This window comes from Notothenia coriiceps, unplaced genomic scaffold (genome assembly GCF_000735185.1).
Source record: "Notothenia coriiceps isolate Sejong01 unplaced genomic scaffold, NC01 NC01_scaffold00037246, whole genome shotgun sequence".
Lineage (NCBI taxonomy): Eukaryota > Metazoa > Chordata > Actinopteri > Perciformes > Nototheniidae > Notothenia > Notothenia coriiceps.
In genome coordinates, this window is record NW_011369947.1 from 25630068 (window position 1) to 25649280 (window position 19213).

The 19213-nt window shown below is 42.8% G+C and overlaps 1 protein-coding gene across 2 annotated transcripts; it reads right to left on the minus strand.

Annotated features, from left to right (window-relative positions):
• Positions 1-1008: 1008 nt before the first annotated feature.
• pax3a (paired box 3a) lies at positions 1009-18484 on the minus strand. 2 transcript variants are annotated; one of them, XM_010795324.1, is made up of 9 exons: positions 18144-18484; positions 17306-17541; positions 16865-16994; positions 16512-16655; positions 7595-7794; positions 6857-7022; positions 6468-6688; positions 2726-2989; positions 1009-1333 (listed from the first exon to the last, which is right to left on the minus strand). In XM_010795324.1, the coding sequence occupies exons 1-9, from the start codon at positions 18226-18228 to the stop codon at positions 1316-1318; spliced, it is 1464 nt and encodes a 487-aa protein (XP_010793626.1). In that variant the 5' UTR covers positions 18229-18484; the 3' UTR covers positions 1009-1315. The 2 variants fall into 2 exon arrangements, with proteins under 2 accessions (XP_010793626.1, XP_010793627.1); XM_010795325.1 differs by lacking the exons at positions 1009-1333; positions 2726-2989; positions 6468-6688; positions 6857-7022 and having other exon boundaries at positions 7652-7790.
• Between the last annotated feature and the right edge of the window lie 729 nt (positions 18485-19213).

Below are 19213 nucleotides of genomic sequence, written 5' to 3' on the forward strand. Positions count from 1 at the left end.
GAGGCCTTTTTACATAATTGATTTATTTAATGATTGATTTGAGTCTTATGTTGAGTCATGTTGAGTCTATAAATGCTAGAAATAAAATCCCATTTATTCAGAATCCCATTAATGACACTCAAAATCATAACTTTGTACAATTTTATATAGTTTATTATAAATAGTAAATAGTGCTGTATTGTACACAAAACTTCTTACAACAAAATCATTTTACATCAATGGAAATGGAAATTATACAAAAGAAAAAACATGTATAAGGAACATTGTGTAAGACTTAAGAGCACTTTATACAAAACACACAGAAGAGACATAACACTTGAACAATGCTAAATAAATAAGAAATGGAACTAATGTTTGCAAGTTCCTGGTGAAAACTAACTTAACACATGCAAAAATAAAAAATAAAAAATTAACTGTCAAACTGAATAATGTATTCACTGGCAGAGAATTTGTTGGCTTAATGACATCACGACTACATTTGCTATTTCTCATCACTTGATGATTTCCCCTGATTGATCAATGCACACAACCCAAAATGAATGACATTAAAAAGAGAGCATATTTTCTGAGGGTATTATCAGGGACATTTGATCCGTGTTAATTTACATCACATGAGGTATGAATGTATTGCACTTTCTTTGGGTTGCAGTGGTTTCACTATGACTCCATTCGCCCTCCATTTATGCCTTTCAGCTGTTTTTTCCCCGGGCGTAATCGTTTTTTTTAAAGTCTTAAACAAGCCTCAATGTACAGGAAATATTTTTTTTCTAAGACACTGTGATGAAGGGACCGTTAGAAGAACATTGTGGCTGAGCACAACATGTTATCACCATACAGCCTTTTGAAAACCATAAGACTATGCCCCTCCCCTATCAAGTTGGACCCCAGGAGCACAGGGGGCTTCCAAAGTCCACCTCCCTCTCTGGCACTTATTACAAAAATCAAATACAGAATCTTGAATGTATTTACTTTCCTCCCCCCCCCACCTCCACTTTTCCTCCTCTTCTTCTTCTTATTTAGGCATGGACAACGAGCCGCGCTTGGTCCTTGGAGCGTGACACAAAAGCAAAGCGATTGCCAGGTAACAGGAGAGGCTGCGCCTTTGGTCCTAATTATTCCAGTCAACCCCCTCCATCGCCACCACCTTCATCTCAACTGCTTCCCTTGCTGGACTAGAACATCTCAATCCCTTTACCCACCCGTCCGCTCTCTTAGTGTCCTCGGGGCAGGGGCGGTTAGGCAAAAGGCAGCGGGTGGGGGTGTTCTCTGGCGGTGAATGTCAGGGAAGACTCCTGTTCAGGCCATGTTGGGGGCTTCATATAATGAAAGGCACCTGAGGACAACAAGGAAAGACAGGAGCAGCGTTAAAGAGATTCGCTGCATTCTCTAATTCAAATGCTTACATTCTCTGTTGGTTAATATAGCAATATGTGTGCGACGTGAACTTAAGTGAGAGGTGTAATACTGTGAAAGAAGGATGATATTTTTAAGAGCGCATGGGAGCAGGTGAGAATGGAAACTGGGGTCCTAGGTTAAATAATAAAACTGGTGAATAGCTTTGGGAATCTTCTTAGACATTCTTTGAACTTAATGTGGTGGGTAAAACTATCCTGAGACAGAGCCTTAGCCTGGATCTGTAGCTCTGCAGCACTGATCAATAACAACTCTAAATCTGACCTCCAGTAGGACACATGGTTCTAATCCTGGCCTGCCAAGGGCCATAATCGCCCCCTGCTAAAGAGCCTCCTTTTATACACATACACATACATACATGCGCTCACATATACACACAGGCACACACATTTCCTCAAACCCCCAAAATTCGGTCTCTCCCAGGACCGGCTAAATTAATGACATCAAGATGTTGCCACTGATGGGCCGGTCAACATGTGGTAGTGTAGCTCAGATCAGCCCCAGAAACACACCGCGCTCTCCCCTGCCTCCTGTCAAACACGCTTTGGGAAGTGGCTCCTTTCATTTGGGGCGGCTATCTTTGTTACACAGAGGTCATTACATGGCTAGGTGCGCTATACCGGGGGTTTGATGGGCAAGCTCATCATATGGGGTCATGAAAGGACAGTGAGTGAAAATGTGTGTGTTGGGATGTGACCCGGACATGCCTCTGCATCAGGCCACGTGGATTGTCGATGATGGTAATGTAAACTGAGGTAACCTGGCTCTAACATACATGTAATTTCAGCACAGCGCAGGGTGATTTGAGAAGCTCACTCATCAGAGGGCTCTGCGCAATTAGCTTGGGTTGTGAGATAGAAAACATAAACTAAATCACATAGACAGAGAAAGACTTCATAGAGGCACATAACCTCTAATCAAGTATAGATCATTTTGAATTCCAGTTTAGAAACCAAACAGCTGGGGACTTCTCAATTAGATACTCTGAAATCTGAAAGTTATCTAATTGGCTCTATTTATTGTATTTAAAATATTTATGTTAAAATGTAGACTGATTAAATGTTTTTGGACCATTAAGTACTTAAGGTTGATCGCTATTAAAGTCTTAGTTACGTTTCTTTTGTACGTTGTAAGTGTTATTTTCTAATACCTTCTTTTTTTGAAATTGTGTCAATGTGTTAGTAAACATGCATTTGAAATACTATCGGCTTAATGGGGTTTACCTTTCACCATATCTCCATTATTTTTGTGATTGAACTTGTATTATGTTTGTGAATGCATCACTAGTAAAGAATGAAGTTTTCAAGCATACCTTGCTCTGGCTGTACTGTCCATACTGGTAGGATGGGTGGTGGTCCATGGCGTAGGCTTGGGTGGTGTATGAAGGTGGGCAGTAAGACTGGGTGCTGGGCAGACTGGGCATACTGGTCAGGCCTGGTAGAGCCTCCAAGCGTTGGGAGCCATGACAGCTGGCAGCCATGCCACCGTTAGGCTCCAGGCCTCCGGTCAGCGGGGAGAGGGCGAAGTCACCCTGGGACTGATGTGGCACTCCACCCGGGTTCAATAGGCCCATTACCTGAGGGGGGAAATGGAGGAAGAGTTAGGGGGTTGGACTAGAAAATCACAAAGTAACACACTTATTGAACTAATTGAATAATTGATTCAAAATGAGAAATACATGGCAAAGTTCTTCACTGAAAAATAACCATTCAATCAACTTTTCCAACCGACTCGGGTGGCCCAAAGTGTAGACCCTCTCCTTGTTCATTTTCAGAAATACATTATTACTGGCTTCCCTCACACATGTGGTTTCCCTTTACTTTGCTTGACTGATTGGGGAGCTGATGGTGGCTAAAGACTTCAATCCTTTAGCTCACTAGTGGCTTCTGTTAGAATAATTCTTTCAAATGTATGGATGGAGAAGGTATTTTTTCACTTAAATTGTTCTTATCATAATGCTGCTATGCTTCTAGCATTGTGTTACAAAAGAAATTGATTAAAAAAAAGAAATAAAAATTTGAATTTGGCTTATTTTACATAACATAAGATATATATTTCAACAACACTTTTGTTAGAATGTGATACCTTTCAACCAGAATTCAAAAATGCTGTGTGTGTCCCCTGATGTATTGTGTCTGTTTTCTTATTGTCTGTTTTTCCCTCTCTCTTGATGCCCCAAAATCACCGTGTCCTAGTGAGGCCAGGGTGAAGAGGCCAAAGGGTACGTGGGAACGAGGAGTAGAGCGTGTTTGTGTGTGAGAGCTACCTCTGCTATGTGTGGAGTTGTGTATTTAACAGTAGGTGTGTGTGTGTGTGTGTGTGTGTGTGTGTGTGTGTGTGTGTGTGTGTGTGTGTGTGTGTGTGTGTGTGTGTGTGTGTGTGTGTGTGTGTGTGTGTGTGTGTGTGCGTGCGCGCGTTCATGTGTAATATAAGCATTTTTTGCTCTGATCTGATGTCAGGGGTGTAGGGGTATCAGTGATAGATCGTGAACAGCTGCACATAGGTTTGCGTGAGAAGCAAAGTCACAAAAATGTCTAAAAAGTTAAGTTAAAGAGAGAACAAGAGTTACAGTCCATGTAGGAAAGAAAAATAAATCTAAATCCAACTCAAAATGCACTGAAAATAACCTTAAAAGTTTTTATTTAAAAATAAATTCTAGAATAACTATCTCTGAGTAATATTAAAATAAGGCTTTCCCGACTGACAGCCAGCTGGCACACACACATGCACATGAACACACAGGACTCTTTAATGTAGGTAATTTACAGTTTTCTGTCAGAGTTATCTGACCTCACACATCTGAGGAACAAATTAATGTGGCCTACCACGAACATTCATTTATCTTCCTGTTAAGAATTTGTGATATACCGTTTAAATACTCCATTACAATGTGAGTATTTCTAAAATGATGGTGCATGATCTCCAGAAAATACAAATTCAATTCAGTTACTCATAAATCTCCCTGCTGCCTTAACAGTTGAAGTATCAGAAAATGACATTATTGCTACACACACTTAAATATGTTTTATGGTTTTCCTCTTTAGTAGGTGATGTTTAGCCACACTACTTCAAACTCCATACATGTTTGCTATGTGTGTGTATGAGAGAGTGCATGCCTGTGTCAGAGGGTCTGTGTCTATCTACACGCTCATGCGTTCATGCACTCTCTGTCTGCAACTGAAACGGCAGCAGTTCCTGATGGTGTCTGTTTTGAGGTTGTTCCGGGGATTAGGTCTCAGGGGGGTGCAAATCCCCGGCCGCTCGCTTGCTTGGTGAGAAAGGGTTCCTTTGGTATGCATCAGATCAGCGGTGAGACGCCAGAGACCCCGCACCACAGGGAAACCTCTGGCCTGACTGAAGCTCCAAATACAGCTCTAACTGCTCCGACAACAATATCCCCTATCTAAAGTCAACCTTATCCATATCAAAACTGCATGGCGCTCAAATGTGACCGTGTCTGGAGTTAACTGAACCTCTGAATCTCCTTATGGATACAGAAGTAGATTGAGTAGCTTTAATAGACTGATTCAAAATGCAGATAGTCCAATAATTCCAGAAATAATTTCACACAACATAAACCAAGCTGCGAAGCTAGTGGAGGAAATTGAAGCTGTAAAGTTTTCTAAGTGCAGAGAGGTCTTCATGTATTAACCATCAATGTCAGAGAATTTAATCAATCCTCATTTCCTCCCTCTTATTAAGTTAAAATCAGGGAATTAATTCTATCCTCGTCTGAAATGGAGAAAACTGTATTGCAATATACATTCAAACAGCTGCAATGAATACATGAATTAAAACAAATTAGCCAACAAAGTGAGTCATTTGCATAAATTACACACTTTGTTACGAGGGGATAGATTACTTCATTCCAATCAATTAAGACACTGGAACATTCTGTGATTGCAATTCCAGACGGAGACAACATTCCAGGCCTGCCGAGGTCCCCGCGCAAGATGAGATGTCCACTGTGTGCGGAGCTGCCCACTGAGGTTAATGCTGAAACCATCCATGAGGCCACAGCACCTTTGGCCTTTCTATTGGAGTTAAAGTGACCCCGTGGATGTGTCGACTCACACCAAGGATATGCACTCACTTACAGGATAGCAGCTATTAGCAGGTTACAAGATAGCTAATTATGCTACGATTAAAACCATAAACCACTGTCGCTCACAACCTTCATCATGTCATCTTCACCCTCCCATGTTTCTCTATACTTTTGCCACTGAAAAAAAAATACAAAATCCAGAAAGAATAATGATTTAAAAGTGTGGCTATTTTTTTAGGGGGAAACAACAAAATCCATTCCTTAACTAGAGCTCATATATCAAAGCCATTAATTATACTCTGCCTCAATGGTGCCACCGACCACTTTCTGACCGTGCACCCTGGCAGACACAACAAAGATCTTCTTTTCCCCCCAATATATATACATCCTCAGGCATTCACAAACTATCCTGCTTGAGGCTGTTTTTTATCTGTGCCTGACAGGAGTCTGAGAATCTCTCTCATGGGTATTAGTACCCAGCATGCATTGCATGAGGGCCGGCCACCCTTTGTGGCGGTTAAAAGCTCGTTTTCCGCCTGTTAGTCCATCTTCTGAGCTGGTAGGGAGCCAGTGATGGACACTGATGACTGTGTAATCGACCATAATTGTCTTTTCAGTTTTGATTTGTGTCATCGTCGACATCCATACATCCTTCCTCATGTCTGGTCCCTTTCCCTCCCCAAAGACTGACGTTTGCCACATTTTAAATTCATCAAACAGCCCATCAGAATAAATAAAAATGAAAAGCTACCGTGTTTCTTGGCCTAACAAGGTTTCATCAATGTCACCGGAATGACACCTCCTGGGTCACACACAGTGTGTGTTTGTGTGTATCATTATCCTTCCATATGGTGCGCCTCATAAACACCGTGAAGAACTATTAATGTCCCCTTTCCTGGTGTGTGTGTGAGGCAGATTCTATGTGTGTATAAGAGTATGTGCATGGAGGCCGACATTCACAGTTTTGTGTGTTTCTATTTAATGTTGTATTTTAATAAAGGAGACGAACCTGTGGTGATAGGCTGTTTCCGATGGCGGTGTTGACAGTGTTGGTGTGTCCTGGTTGGTTCCCAAAGCTGTCCGAGTATCCTGAGAACCCGTGACGTCCAGAGGACAGGCAGTACGCAGAGCTTCCATCCTGGGAGCCGGCCGAGGAACCAAGCCCACTCTGATGCACGGATGTTGGGGGCAGGGGCTGCGGTCTGTGGACGGTACTGGGCTGCTCGGACGCTGAAGGGAATTAAAAATTATACTTTAATATCAAAATATGGTTTGATTCGATATACTTTGGCTGTTTTTATAAGATCATTTTAGAATTTGTGTCATCAGATTTGTATAAATAAAAAAATGTAAAAACATAAACATTAAGTATGTTTGGGTGTGTTCAGCTAAACCCACCTTGAGATATAGAAGTGGGAGTGTAGGGGCTCTCGGAAAGCTGATAGTGCTGCAGGCCCGACATGGCTGACGGAGGGAAACCACCGGGGATAAGGTGGTTAAACGCCATCAGTTGATTGGCTCCTGCTTGCTTCCTCCACCGAGCTCTTCTGTTGCTGAACCACACCTGAAAGGAGAACAGAAATAAGTGGTTTTAGTTTGATTTATATGTTAACTTGATAGAATAATCTTAATTGTACAGTACATATATTTAAGAGGGCATGGTGTTTTGAATATGTGTGTGCGTGTGTGTGTGGGTATGGGGCCTCTCTGACCCATTAAAGGGCTAAACTGATAGAGATCTAAACATCTGGAGTGTGCAGTGAAACCACAGACATTACATCTTTGTGTGCTACTGCAAGTTAATGGGTTCATTGGGTAACAGCTGTTAAAGCCTATATTAGCACACTATCTAAATCAGACATCTATTTTAAGATCTAAACATAGATCTTTTTGTAGAGTGTCTGACAAAAATAGTAAGCCGTCTTCATACACAGTGGGTGCAGTGTACTTGAGTTTGTCTGTGTCTATGCATGTGTAGAAGGGGGGTCAAGCGTGGGGTCGAGGGGGACACATGTCTAATAGCTGTAAGGAATGTGTGGCAACAACCCATGGCAATTTAACACCCACAAGACACATATCCATGACAGATCGACACATATCTTTGCTGTCAAGAGAGAGTCTGTGCATTTGTCTAACCTGAACTCGAGCCTCCGTCAGTTTGGCCCGCTGAGCCAGCTCTTCCCGTGTATAGATGTCGGGATAGTGGGTGCGTTCAAAGGCCCTCTCCAGCTCCTCCAGCTGCTCCGCTGTGAAGGTGGTGCGGCTGCGACGCTGCTTCCTCTTCAGAGGCAGGCCTGGCTCAGAGTCCACGTCTGAGCCCTCGTCCGAGTGACTGGCTGGAATTGAAAAAACAAACACACTGTTACTTCTACATTCAAGGGAATGAGGCTGAGAAAACCCAGGGGTAAATACTAAGCAGGGACAGATTGGAGACAAAGGGTTTTGCTGAGTGTAACACATTGTACAGAGCAGATTTGGATTGTGTCCTTCCTTAAACTCCTCAGTGGTGCCTGAGGGGATCAAAAGCCAGAGGCTGCTTGAACATGGATTAAAGAGGGCTAGATCCCTCTGGGGCTTCTATTCCCTGGGACACTGTGTCTCTCTCAGTCTTAGCCATGCTGTGCGCTGCGCCGATAGGGTCCCATAGTAAAGAAAAGGCAGCCTTTTGCAGGTGCTTCTTAATCTGTTTGTTCAGTTGAGGGCAGGAGAGAGCGACTGGGTAACTTGGAGACAGCCATTGGGATCTAATTCAGCAGAAGAGGGGAATCAATGAAGGCCTGAGAGTAGAGACAGAGGACTTTTTCTGCCTTTCGGGGGGAGGTTTCCCATCTATTAAGAAATGATTAGGCTCCGTAAACTAGCGTGACAGCCTGCCATTGTCGGCCATTACATGTCTGCAATCCCCCATCTCTTTCTCAGTCCTTCGCACTCACAAACATGCATCTGCTGCGTCTCGGCTGTGAGCTTTCACTCAATGAACGCGGCCTATGACAATGTGTCAAACACAGATGGACACAAGACAGAAAGAGTTGGAATCCACTCCCAAATCCACCCCAGAGGGACCTCTCATGAGGAAGGTTCACTGCACCTTTTTGACACTATGCAGCTAGCACCTACGCTAAAGAAAAGAAAATAAGAGACCCCAAAAGCAGAGAGACAGGTGTAGGCAACAGAAAGGCTTCAGCAGAGGACTGAAGCTCGCCTGTTGCCCCAGACTGCTCATTCTCTCTCTGCCCTCCAGATTTAAAGCTTTAATTAAAAAGTGCCGAGTCAGACAAGGAGGGGGGTATCAGGGATCTCCCCTTGCCTCTGGAGCCTCTGGAGCCAAGCAGGAAATGTTTGTGCCGGTTGCCAGTGTGTGTCTGACCAGGCATTACACACGGATTTGCTCCCTGGGAATGCTGCTGTGCTTCGGCCCGCCAGCACACAAGATTCTGATGCGAAGAGCTCTTTATTACATTTGAACCAAGGGCGCCACGCTGACATAAAGTCTCACAGAGGATTGGCTTCAAGCTAAGATACTCCTGGAACGTGCTCTGAGAGTTTGGGATGTGGTTTGTTTAGGTAAGGATGTGGCTTGAGAGCAGTTGGAGCTCATTTTATAGAACCACTGCCATGAGGAGAAGGCCACACAGCAGGAACACTTGATACTTTTTCTGTAAGCAGATTTTTAAACATCAATGTTGTTTGGATTAGCAAGTAAAACTTCTAATAATCAGCACATAAACATAACTAGAACAGATTTTAGGAAACAGCAAGCAAAGTTAAATGCAATGTCATTACCATTTTAATGATGTTGAAAGAAAGAGAAAGGAAAAGACAGGGAACCAATGACGGCGCAGAAACGAAAAGATTCCTAAGGGAGGGAAGGAGGGCTCATAAAACTCCTGAGAGGAGAAAGCTCCCCAATGGCACTGTAACTCATGTTAACTGCAGGGTGGGGGTGGGTCTCTCCTCCTTTGCCCGCTTTATTTCTGTCTTTCCCTCTCTTTTTCCCCTCCCTGTTTTTATTATTAGTAACTACAGAGAAAACACTCCGTCACAGACTCTCCCTTAATGGCAAATGACATTGTTGCTTTTGTCATCCTCTGGCTTGCACTTTCTCTTTTGCTCTCTTCCTCTCACACTCGCTGTCTTTTTTTTTGGAAGTGATGAGGCCAGGCCTTTGTATCTTAGCAGGGGAAAGCCTGTGGCAGGCCTCTGTTGGACCGATTACCACGCTCCATCTGTAGGAGCCATCAGGGACGCCCGGGCCCGCATTCAGGGGTCTGTCACCTGCCCAGCAGGGGAGAGCGGGGGGGGTTGTAGGGTGAGATGGGGGCTGTAAGGCCAGGGGCTGAGTGGGGGAATGAAGGGTGGGAGGGGAAAAGGGGGGGCACAAAGGGGTCCAGAGAAGGGCCACTGGGGGCTGTGGAGGGGCACAGCAGGGGAGCACCCCTTCATCCCCTCCCTCCACGGCCTGAGGGGCACAGAGCCGGGGGGATGGGGGAGTTGAAGAGGTTGACATGGAGAGGAGATGGGAGGCTGAAGGCACCTGAAGAAGATGCAGGGGAAGGGGAGTGGGGTGCCAAGCTAAGGAGAATGGGGGTGCTGGTCATTCATAAAAGCAGACCTGTCCCTTCCATCACATCCATTCACTTCACTTCTCTGTTTCTGTGTGCTCACCCGCCGCTGCATCCACTACTTTGACATCTTCAAACAAGGCTCCTACGCTGCTGTGGATCGATTTTTAAGGCACGCCGATGCAAAAGCGGACTCGGAGAGGGTTGTTCCCACACATTCCCCACGACAAACGGCAGAGGACGATACTAAAACACACAAAGGGAGGCCTCGACCTCCTTACTTAAACACCCCAAATCAAATTTTACGCTGCAGCTAAAGCACTAGGGAGCTGAAAATACCCCATAGCCGCTCACAGTCTGCCCGTGGCCCTGACAAGAATCTTAATAGAAAGATAGATTATTATCCCTCAAGCGGAAATTGGGGCTGCTGGAGAGTTGGCCATAAAACATGTATTTCAAAACAAAGTGAGATGTAGATGAATACACTAATAACAAGCTAATTTAAATAGCAGATTGGATTGAGCGTGATTTGTTTCACATAGTTTAGAGTGGTGTATTCAACAAGTGAATTCAACAGGTTTATTTCCCTGATTAGTAAATGTAATTAAAGAGGTACGCTTACAGCTGTGTATGTGCACACACAAATATACAAAGCCAAAGACCAGCGGGGAAAAGGCAGTGCTACCGACCAACCGCTTAAGGTTAACAGAACCATTTATTGATCAAGAGAGGAGACTGACAAGCAGGGAAGATAAACCCCAGAGGGTCACAAGATGTGAACTTTGGGAACGTCCAGTTCTATTAGCTTCACCTGCAGCAGTTCAGCCTATAACAGGCCAACAAAAACGAGTGAGGAGTCCAACAGCGAGAATAAAGACTGCTCTTGTTTACCGCGGAGTATACATCAGCCAGGACTCTTCTTGCCAAGCATTCGCCCCCTCCTTCCATCCGTTCAAGAGATGTTAATATGAAGAGACATGCAAAGACGCACACACCCATAAATGCACACACAAATTCACATATGTAGCTTGAAATGGCAAAAACATGAATGAGCGACAGAGAGAATATGGAAATGGGGAAGGAAGCAAAATGAGCAAGTTAATGGAAGGAAAGGTAGAGAAATGGTAGGAAGGGACAGGGATGAAGAGCCGGAGTGTGAAAGAGAAGGAGAAGCGGAGCATATGGGGCAGTTTATAGCCTTGTCTTGGTAGGGGTTGGCTAGCCCTTCCTCCAGGGGCAGTTAATAGAGAAGGTAATTGAGCTACTGACATGTGTTCGCAACACAAAACAAAGGGCAGAAGAGACAAATGAACTAGTTATTTGCCCAGGGAAGTAGATCTAGCCCTTTCAGGCCACAGAGCATAGTGTGAGTGGGCCACTGAATAAAATAGTGGCATGCTACATAGAGCCAGAGCGAGCAGATGCACTGGAGGAAAAGAATAGTTAACTGACAGCTTATGGGCTCAGCTGGGGTTAACAGTTAAGGGAAAAATGGGAGTGAGTGGGCTGCTCACTTGACTTGCTAAAGAGCCCCCAGGATCCTGCAGCTGCTCGGGAAAAGGAGGGGGGCAGATATATAGAAAGAGAGACGGAGATGATGATGTGATGGACAGAAAAAGTGGAGTGAATACGCACAGGAGGTTGGCACTTAACGGACAAAGAAAGAGCTGGCGATATGACTTTGAAAGATGCATCTCAGTCTAATATTGGTGACGTGACAAAAAGCCACAAATGGCCCTTCATGGCCATTATGTGTTCCCAGTGTGCAGTGTTTATTATTTAGTTCCACCGTGGTGCCGTTAGGTGACGGTTTTCACGGTGGCATTTCCACCCTCGGGGCCCGGACAAAGCAACGGCACAGAACCCACGCAGGGACGAAGCAACAGGCCAGTCTGCCGCACGTTCCAGTCAGACGGACACTAACCAGCAGACCCCGTTTAGACAGACACTCAGACAACCAAACCAATCACCTCAATCAGAAGAACCAGCTCTCCAAACAGAAAAACCTGTGCTATAATTCACACAGCAGACCAGAGCTGTCCCATCTTAAAAGGGAAGGTTCAATAACACTGCTTCACTGATGTGATTTTATGGAGATGGTCCGTTGTCATCTTTTCCCAAACATTATTGTAACCTCCTTTTCCTGGGGCCCTGATAGTTTTAACAGTCAAGTGACCCTCGGTTAGCCCCTGACCTTTCACAGCTTCTGCATGGCACCCTTACCAGTGACCCTGCAACACAACTCACACATCCTTACATTCCACACTACCTTGAAGTCTCCAATTGAAGGTGTACTTCTATTGGTTTTATGAGCTTTAAGTGTACATTTTAAACTTTTATTGTCATTTTAAAGCCTGTGTTTGGACAAATGTAAGACATAAAAGTTATAACTTAAAAACATATATTTTTGTTATATTTGTTATCCTTAATCGTCTGCTGTCTGAGGTTTTTATTTATTTATAGAGGTAAAAGGGGACATTAATCAAATCAGAAACAGAGTTGTGCTGGCGTGTCTATAATGTGCAATGTGCTGGACGAAACAGCTCCACAAGAACTGAGGCTAAACAAAGTTAAGTGATTGACAACGCTGTCTGGCTTTACTCAATTAACTATCCCATTGTGTTCCTCTTTGCAGAGTCCCCTCGCCCCCGACCCTATTCTCTTCACACTCCTTTATCCTCCCCATCACAGAGTTTTGCTTGGCTAATACTTCCAAGGAAATAGAGAGCTCTTTTTCTACTGGGGCTCCTCTCCTTGACCTTCTATTGCTCACTGCTTCTCTTTCAGTCACTTCACAGTGTCTTTGGGGTTAGTGGGGAGAATGTGGAGAGTACATCAGCGCCGAGGGGCCGGCTCAGGGCAGGACCCCGGCCCATTACTTCAAAGTTGGCCTGCATTCATTAATTGTCCTTTGAATTAATATTGGAGGATCACAATGTGGGTGCCAACAGAGAAAGAGGCTTTAATGAAGCATAGAGTCTGCATTCAGTTGCAGATCAGCCAGTGTGGATTTTTTCTTTCTTTTTTTTTTTTTGGGGAGAAAGACAGAGCCTTGAGAGTGATGCCAACACAGAAGGTAAAAGTGTTGAGTATTGATATTTGAAAAGGGGGAGAGAAACAAGGGGTTAGGAACTATCTATCCATCTATCAATCTATCTATTTATCTATCAATCTTTAAAAACATATATACAAAATCCTGTGGGTTAGCATTATAAAAAGAGAAAAACATAGAGTGAGGCCCACATATAAAACTCTACATTATGCAGCCCTCCAGGAAAATGGAAATGTGGCTGTAGCAGACATTCCTCTGGTTGCGATGAAGCCTTCTGTCTCCCCTAAACCTCCAATCTTTAACTCAATTTACAGTGGAAATGCGAGGACCCCTGACGAAGACACAAGTTGTAGAAATTCAACATCTATCTCTCTGTTTACAGTTATGGGTTATTGCCGTGCTGCTCTGTTGCTATTGCTCTCTGCGTGTGAGAGAAATGTATATGTTTATATTCCTAGATTACTCGTGAGAATGTGGGTTATGAAACTTTTAAATTAGATTAGCTCGAATGTGGTAGCTGCATGTGGAAGTTTGCTACCGTCATCATTTTCCCCTTCGGAAATTCTTATTACAAACACTTTTAAAATGTTCGAAAATATGGTCAAATCTCCAACACAAATATGATTTTTCTGCTCTCATTACTCTCTGAATTTCCTTCACTCTAAATCCATGCCAACGTCACAGGGAGCCAGTTACCCAGTTTATTTACACAAACAAAGTCCTACTCAGCTCCTCTGACAAAAGCAGCTAAATCTTTCATGTTTTGTCAGCACTTGATTCCTCCTGTCCCTCTGGCTATTTGCCTGCCTCCAGACAATAGAGGCAGGAGAATGGCAGCAGATTGTTGGAATGCACCTCAATGAAACCAATTATTACATGTTGACTGCGTTCACCATGGCAGATTTGAAAGAACTGGGCTCATTCAATTTGGCACCGCAGGATTCCCTTTAAAGAGAAGTTACCCCTTTGACTGTTTGTATTTCTGAGCTTTCTTTTTCTTCTCCTTCTTTCTCCCTTTCACCCCCACTGCCATAAATGAATCCTGCGAGAGTGGCTACTCCTCTTTCATGACTTTGGTTACTTTAATTAGTTAAATGAGGCTAAAGTGCCAACGGTAAAAAATGGAAGCAAGGATGCTATCAATTAATTCAATGCCACTTATGGCAGAAAACAATTACTTGAGACTGTTTAGTCTTCAAATAAAAATTACAGAGACAATTTCTGGGTTTAATCTTCAAGTTAAAATTATACACCAGAGACCAGAGAGTTTGATATTCTCCTGCTTGTTGGGCAAATGCGATAAATGGCAGACATAATTGTTGTCAAGTGGGAGCTCAACTTGCGGTTAAAAACTGTTTAAACCAGAGTAAATTCTTCGTCCATAACTCAACAGATAAAAGAGATGTAAACAACTTAGCTTCAGATTCATCCCAGCAAACATCCTTTTCCCACAATGCTCTAGCCACTTGCTAATGCCATGCAGACCTGGGGCAGCTCAGTAAACTTTATCCCACAAACCTAAGCAGTCCTTTTCCCAGACAAATAAATCTAAATGAGTCAGCTTTGATCTTAGCACTTAAGGAAAGACAACAATAGTAGTAGAGGAGAAAGGGGCAGAGAGCAACAGGCCTCTCTCCACCACAACAATAGCCTCTGCAAACACCTACTTAATCAATATTTGGCCAGAAGACACTCTCTCAGTCCCCAAACCTCCCTTTTCACATTCTAATGAAGAGCTATAAAAGGGAAAAACAACAACTACTTCCACAAAGAGACACAAGAATGAAATAGTGCTGTTCTGTATATCAATGGGGAAAAGTTCCTCAGAGCTGTTTGCATGTAGAATGTCAACCATTTGATGTGAAAAAGGCTAATGTTAGTTGTTTTCATTCACAAAATTCATATCAGCCTAAAATTATAAATTGAAGATTAAAAAAAAATTGCTCAATGTTGGTTTTTTTCAACGTTGCATCCAAAATACTAACACAATTAACTCTACAGAGGATGTTAGAAAAGGCTGTGGGTGCATCCTAATTAATATATTATTTGTTTTGAAATGTTCTTTGCAGTAGGCTATATGCGTTTTAAAAGTTAGAAAAGTCAACAGGCTGATCAGTATTAGAGAAGTGTCTCGCCTGGAAGAGGGAGAGGGAAGTGCCCACAGATATTGCATGAATGTGTGCGCCCTAGGCTGAAAGGAAAGGGGCGGACTCTGTCTGAGATGAAAGTGGAGAGAAATAAAAGGTTTGGATTTAATCTAGTGGAGAGAAGGGTTTCCCTGCGCTCACTGGCTGAAGGCGTCACACTCACTGCGCAAAGACTGTGACAAAAGCTCCTTGCGCAAAAGTAACGGTATACCGTTCAATTTAATAACGCGAATTTAACACAGTGCAGGGAAAAATCACGAGCCTTTTGCCATGGTGCCAAATGCGTTAACTTTTTTTTCTTTCTGTTAACTTAAAATGTAACAGTAAAAACGAATCTAAACAAACAACAACGAAATAATAAACAAATCCGCGCAACAATCATTGATATTTCCAAACACCATTGTTTCCAAAGGACAAGTCATTAATAATTAACTCCAAACCGCATTATGTCTCCAACAGCAACCTTTTCCTTTTGCGGCAACATCCTTAGACCACAACAGGTCGTAAATCAACAGGTGTTTGTCTAAAGCCCGAGCTGTTTTTTTCTCATCTTTTTTGAATGACAAACTGTAAACAGTGGGGAAAAGCCCCAAGAAGTGGCACTTTTTTGAGCAGTCTATAAACCAGGTCGCTCTGGGCCCATTGGTGTCCCTGAATAATTCATCGCTCATTGCGGGTTCATAATGTCCTCTCCCGGCCTTTTGTCAGCGCAGTTTTTTCTCCCTTTCTTTCCCCATTTTGAAAGGCCCTGGCGTCTTTTTGTACACCACTGAGCCGCTCACTGGAGTTTGGCTTTTGTGCTCGTCAAACTGAGGTGTGGGTTTCAATGGACTCTCCATGCTTTGTCCCCTGAAGTTCATCCTCAAGTGTCCGATTGTGCGTAAAAAATAGTTTCTCAGGCTTGGAAGTTAGACAAATGTTTGATTATCCACTTAAAAAAAATCTATGCCCTTATTGTTAAAACGTGAAGGCCTAAACGCATGCGTAAACACCTGGAACTTATGTATTTAACTTTTTTGTGCAGGTCCATAATAAACAGGGGTGGCCATTTATATAAATTCCATATAAACAAATAAGGTTACAATTCTTGCTACATTAGTGCTCTTTGGATTTTAATTTTCGTGTGTGTTATTATAAAACTATTGTCGTAAAACTGTTCCGTCCAAGATGAGACCGACAACCAAATATCAACCATCCATAACCAGATCAGTTGAACATATTTTTGGATCCTATAGCACACAGCAAAGATGTCCCTTGTTGTAGAAAAAATAAATATATAACGCTGCACTTACATCTGTCTCCCAGAATGCCATCGATGCTGTGTTTAGTCCGTGGTTCGCTTTCCTCCATCTCCCTCTTTACTACTTCATCATCCTCCTCATCGTCATCACCGCCTCCACCGAATTTAGACCGCATGATGCGACTTATGGCGCTCACTTCAAAAAAGAATGTGAAACAAAAATAAATACAGATAGATATAGAAATTACTATTGATGTTACACATTAATACAAAAATAAACTGCATGCAAAGGAATACAAAAACATTAAAAAAAACTATTTTCACAAATGCTGTCTGATTTGTACAAGCTAATTAAATATTAGCCAGTTTTTTTCTATGCGTCCCAGCTTCAGAAACTGTCTCCACCTGAGGGAACGTTGTTTCTGTCGCAGACCGCATCTTTCAGAAGTTTGTCCCTGATTTCCCAGCTGAACATGCCCGGGTTTTCTCTCTTGTACTCTTCAATTTTCTTGTCCACCTCTGGAGAAGCGATTTGCTTTGATGGGAGAAAGAGGAGAAGAACAGTTTGTCACTTGTTTTATATTTAATAGTCTCATTAAAGGTGAGACACTGCCACATTATAAAGTTTGGAATTATATGTTAAAAACAGAGTTGTAACACCATGTTCCAAAAGAAGAGGATCTTCAAGTCAAACTGATTTAACTTGTGTTGTTCACACCCAAACAGTGGAGACTGCCATTTAAACCGCATAACAACCTTGTTCTTAATTTAAGATACATTGGTGGTCAAATTCCTCACATTTTAGTATATTAATTTAGACAAATAGCACCGGGACATGTGTCTCACCTTTGGCTTGCTGCCTCCGATGGCTCCCGGCCTGATGGAGCCTGTCTCCTGGTACCGGCACAGGATTTTGGAGACGCAGCCGTGGGACACGCGCAGCTGACGGGAGATGACGCACGGCCGGACCCCGTGGTGGGCCATTTCCACGATTTTATGGCGGATGTGGTTGGGGAGAGGTCTGCCGTTTATGAAGACACCACCGAGCTGGTTCACCCGTCCCTGTCCTAACGGAGTGGACACTGCACAGAGGTCCATGACATTAAGTTAATAAAATACTCATAACTTGTAGAATAAAACAATGTTGGTTTCGTTGGTTTCAAAACTCGAACGCTGGTTATATTAAGTGATAAGAAAACAACTTACAAACTGTAGCAAAGTAGCTTTGTAGATTATTATCCGCGAATAGCTACACTTTTAAAGTGTGATCAAACGTATTTAACATAAAACAAATCGTTCGTTTTATAGGCAAAATATTCAGGCTGGAAAAAATCCAACAGACCTAAAGAAATATAATGTTGCATCTCGCGTGACAGCACAAAATACATTTATTTCCAGAAATCTTCACTCATGTCTTGCCAAATTAATGTGATTATAAAACATAAAAAGCGATCAATTATAGACTAAATAAATACAATTTACATAAAAAAAGATAATGTGGCACCGTAACGACTCAAGCCGGGATTTCTATTGTTTTATAAATGGTTATTTAAAACATACACGATTAAACAAGTCGTTATTCATTGGCTATTTTTTTTCAGGTTTAGATCGTTTCAGAACTCGTGTTTTTTAACTTTACTGAAGTTATCGAAAAGTGGAGCAGCAACTGGTGGTGGGGTCTTACCTTCCAGAGAGTATCCTCCCCGGGGGAAGTTCTGGTGAGGAGTCGGTCTCATCATCCTGGGTAACCCTCCTGCAAGCGCTGTCATGATTCCTGACTTTCTGTCAGGTAACACGAAGCTGCCTTTGTGTTTCGCTTTTAATCCCACAAAATACCCTTTTGTTTGTTGTAATATTTCGCCTTCTCTACAGACGCGATGCAGCCTGCGTTTCCTCGAGTAACAGGTTGCCTCAACAAGACAAACAGTGGAGCCCCCTCAGTGTGGCTGACTGGTATCCAGAGGCCGGAGTGGGCTAAGGTAAGAGTGCAAATCAGAGTGCAGGTCGCTAACAGTCCTGCGGGGATAGAGGGGATGCTTTGAGAGGATGGATGGAAGTCAAACATTTTATCTGTGGTGGCTGTCCCCTCCGACTCCGCGCTGCGCCTCCCGATTGGTCGAAGACCCGGACGTTCAGGGGCTGTGGGAGCTCTGTGATTGGACAGCACGAGCTCCCTTCTGTCTGGATTGACCTCACGAGTTCAGTTTGTGGTGTCACAAGGTTCTGCAAGAAGGTTGTACCAACTGCACAACTTTTATTAAAAGCAAGGAATTACCTGTACGGATATCTGATTTATTTCACGGAAATCTGTATTATGCTCGTGTGTCTGGACACTGGGTGTTTATTACAAGAACGTTTAGTGTTGTACCAAACAGTAAACAAAAGAGTGCAGAATGATTAAGCCTATACTTGAAGTATATAAATAATTAATAAATAATGTATTTTTAGCTTATATTTATGAAACGTTGACCGGAATACAAAGATTCTCAAACTTTATACAATACTTCCCAACACACATGTACACAGATTGGTGCATATTTTATATTTCCATACTTAAACATATTAAGAAAATTAATTATTGTTTTTCGATCTGGTAAAATATTAAAACAGATGCAGTTGTTTAATTTTTTTTTTTTTTTAGCCTATCAGTGTTTAACTTTTTATTATTATTGTTATAAACACTGACAAATGCAATGAATTAATTCAAAACTAGATCTTGTTTACGCATTGAGTTATGCTTGTGAAAAATATGGG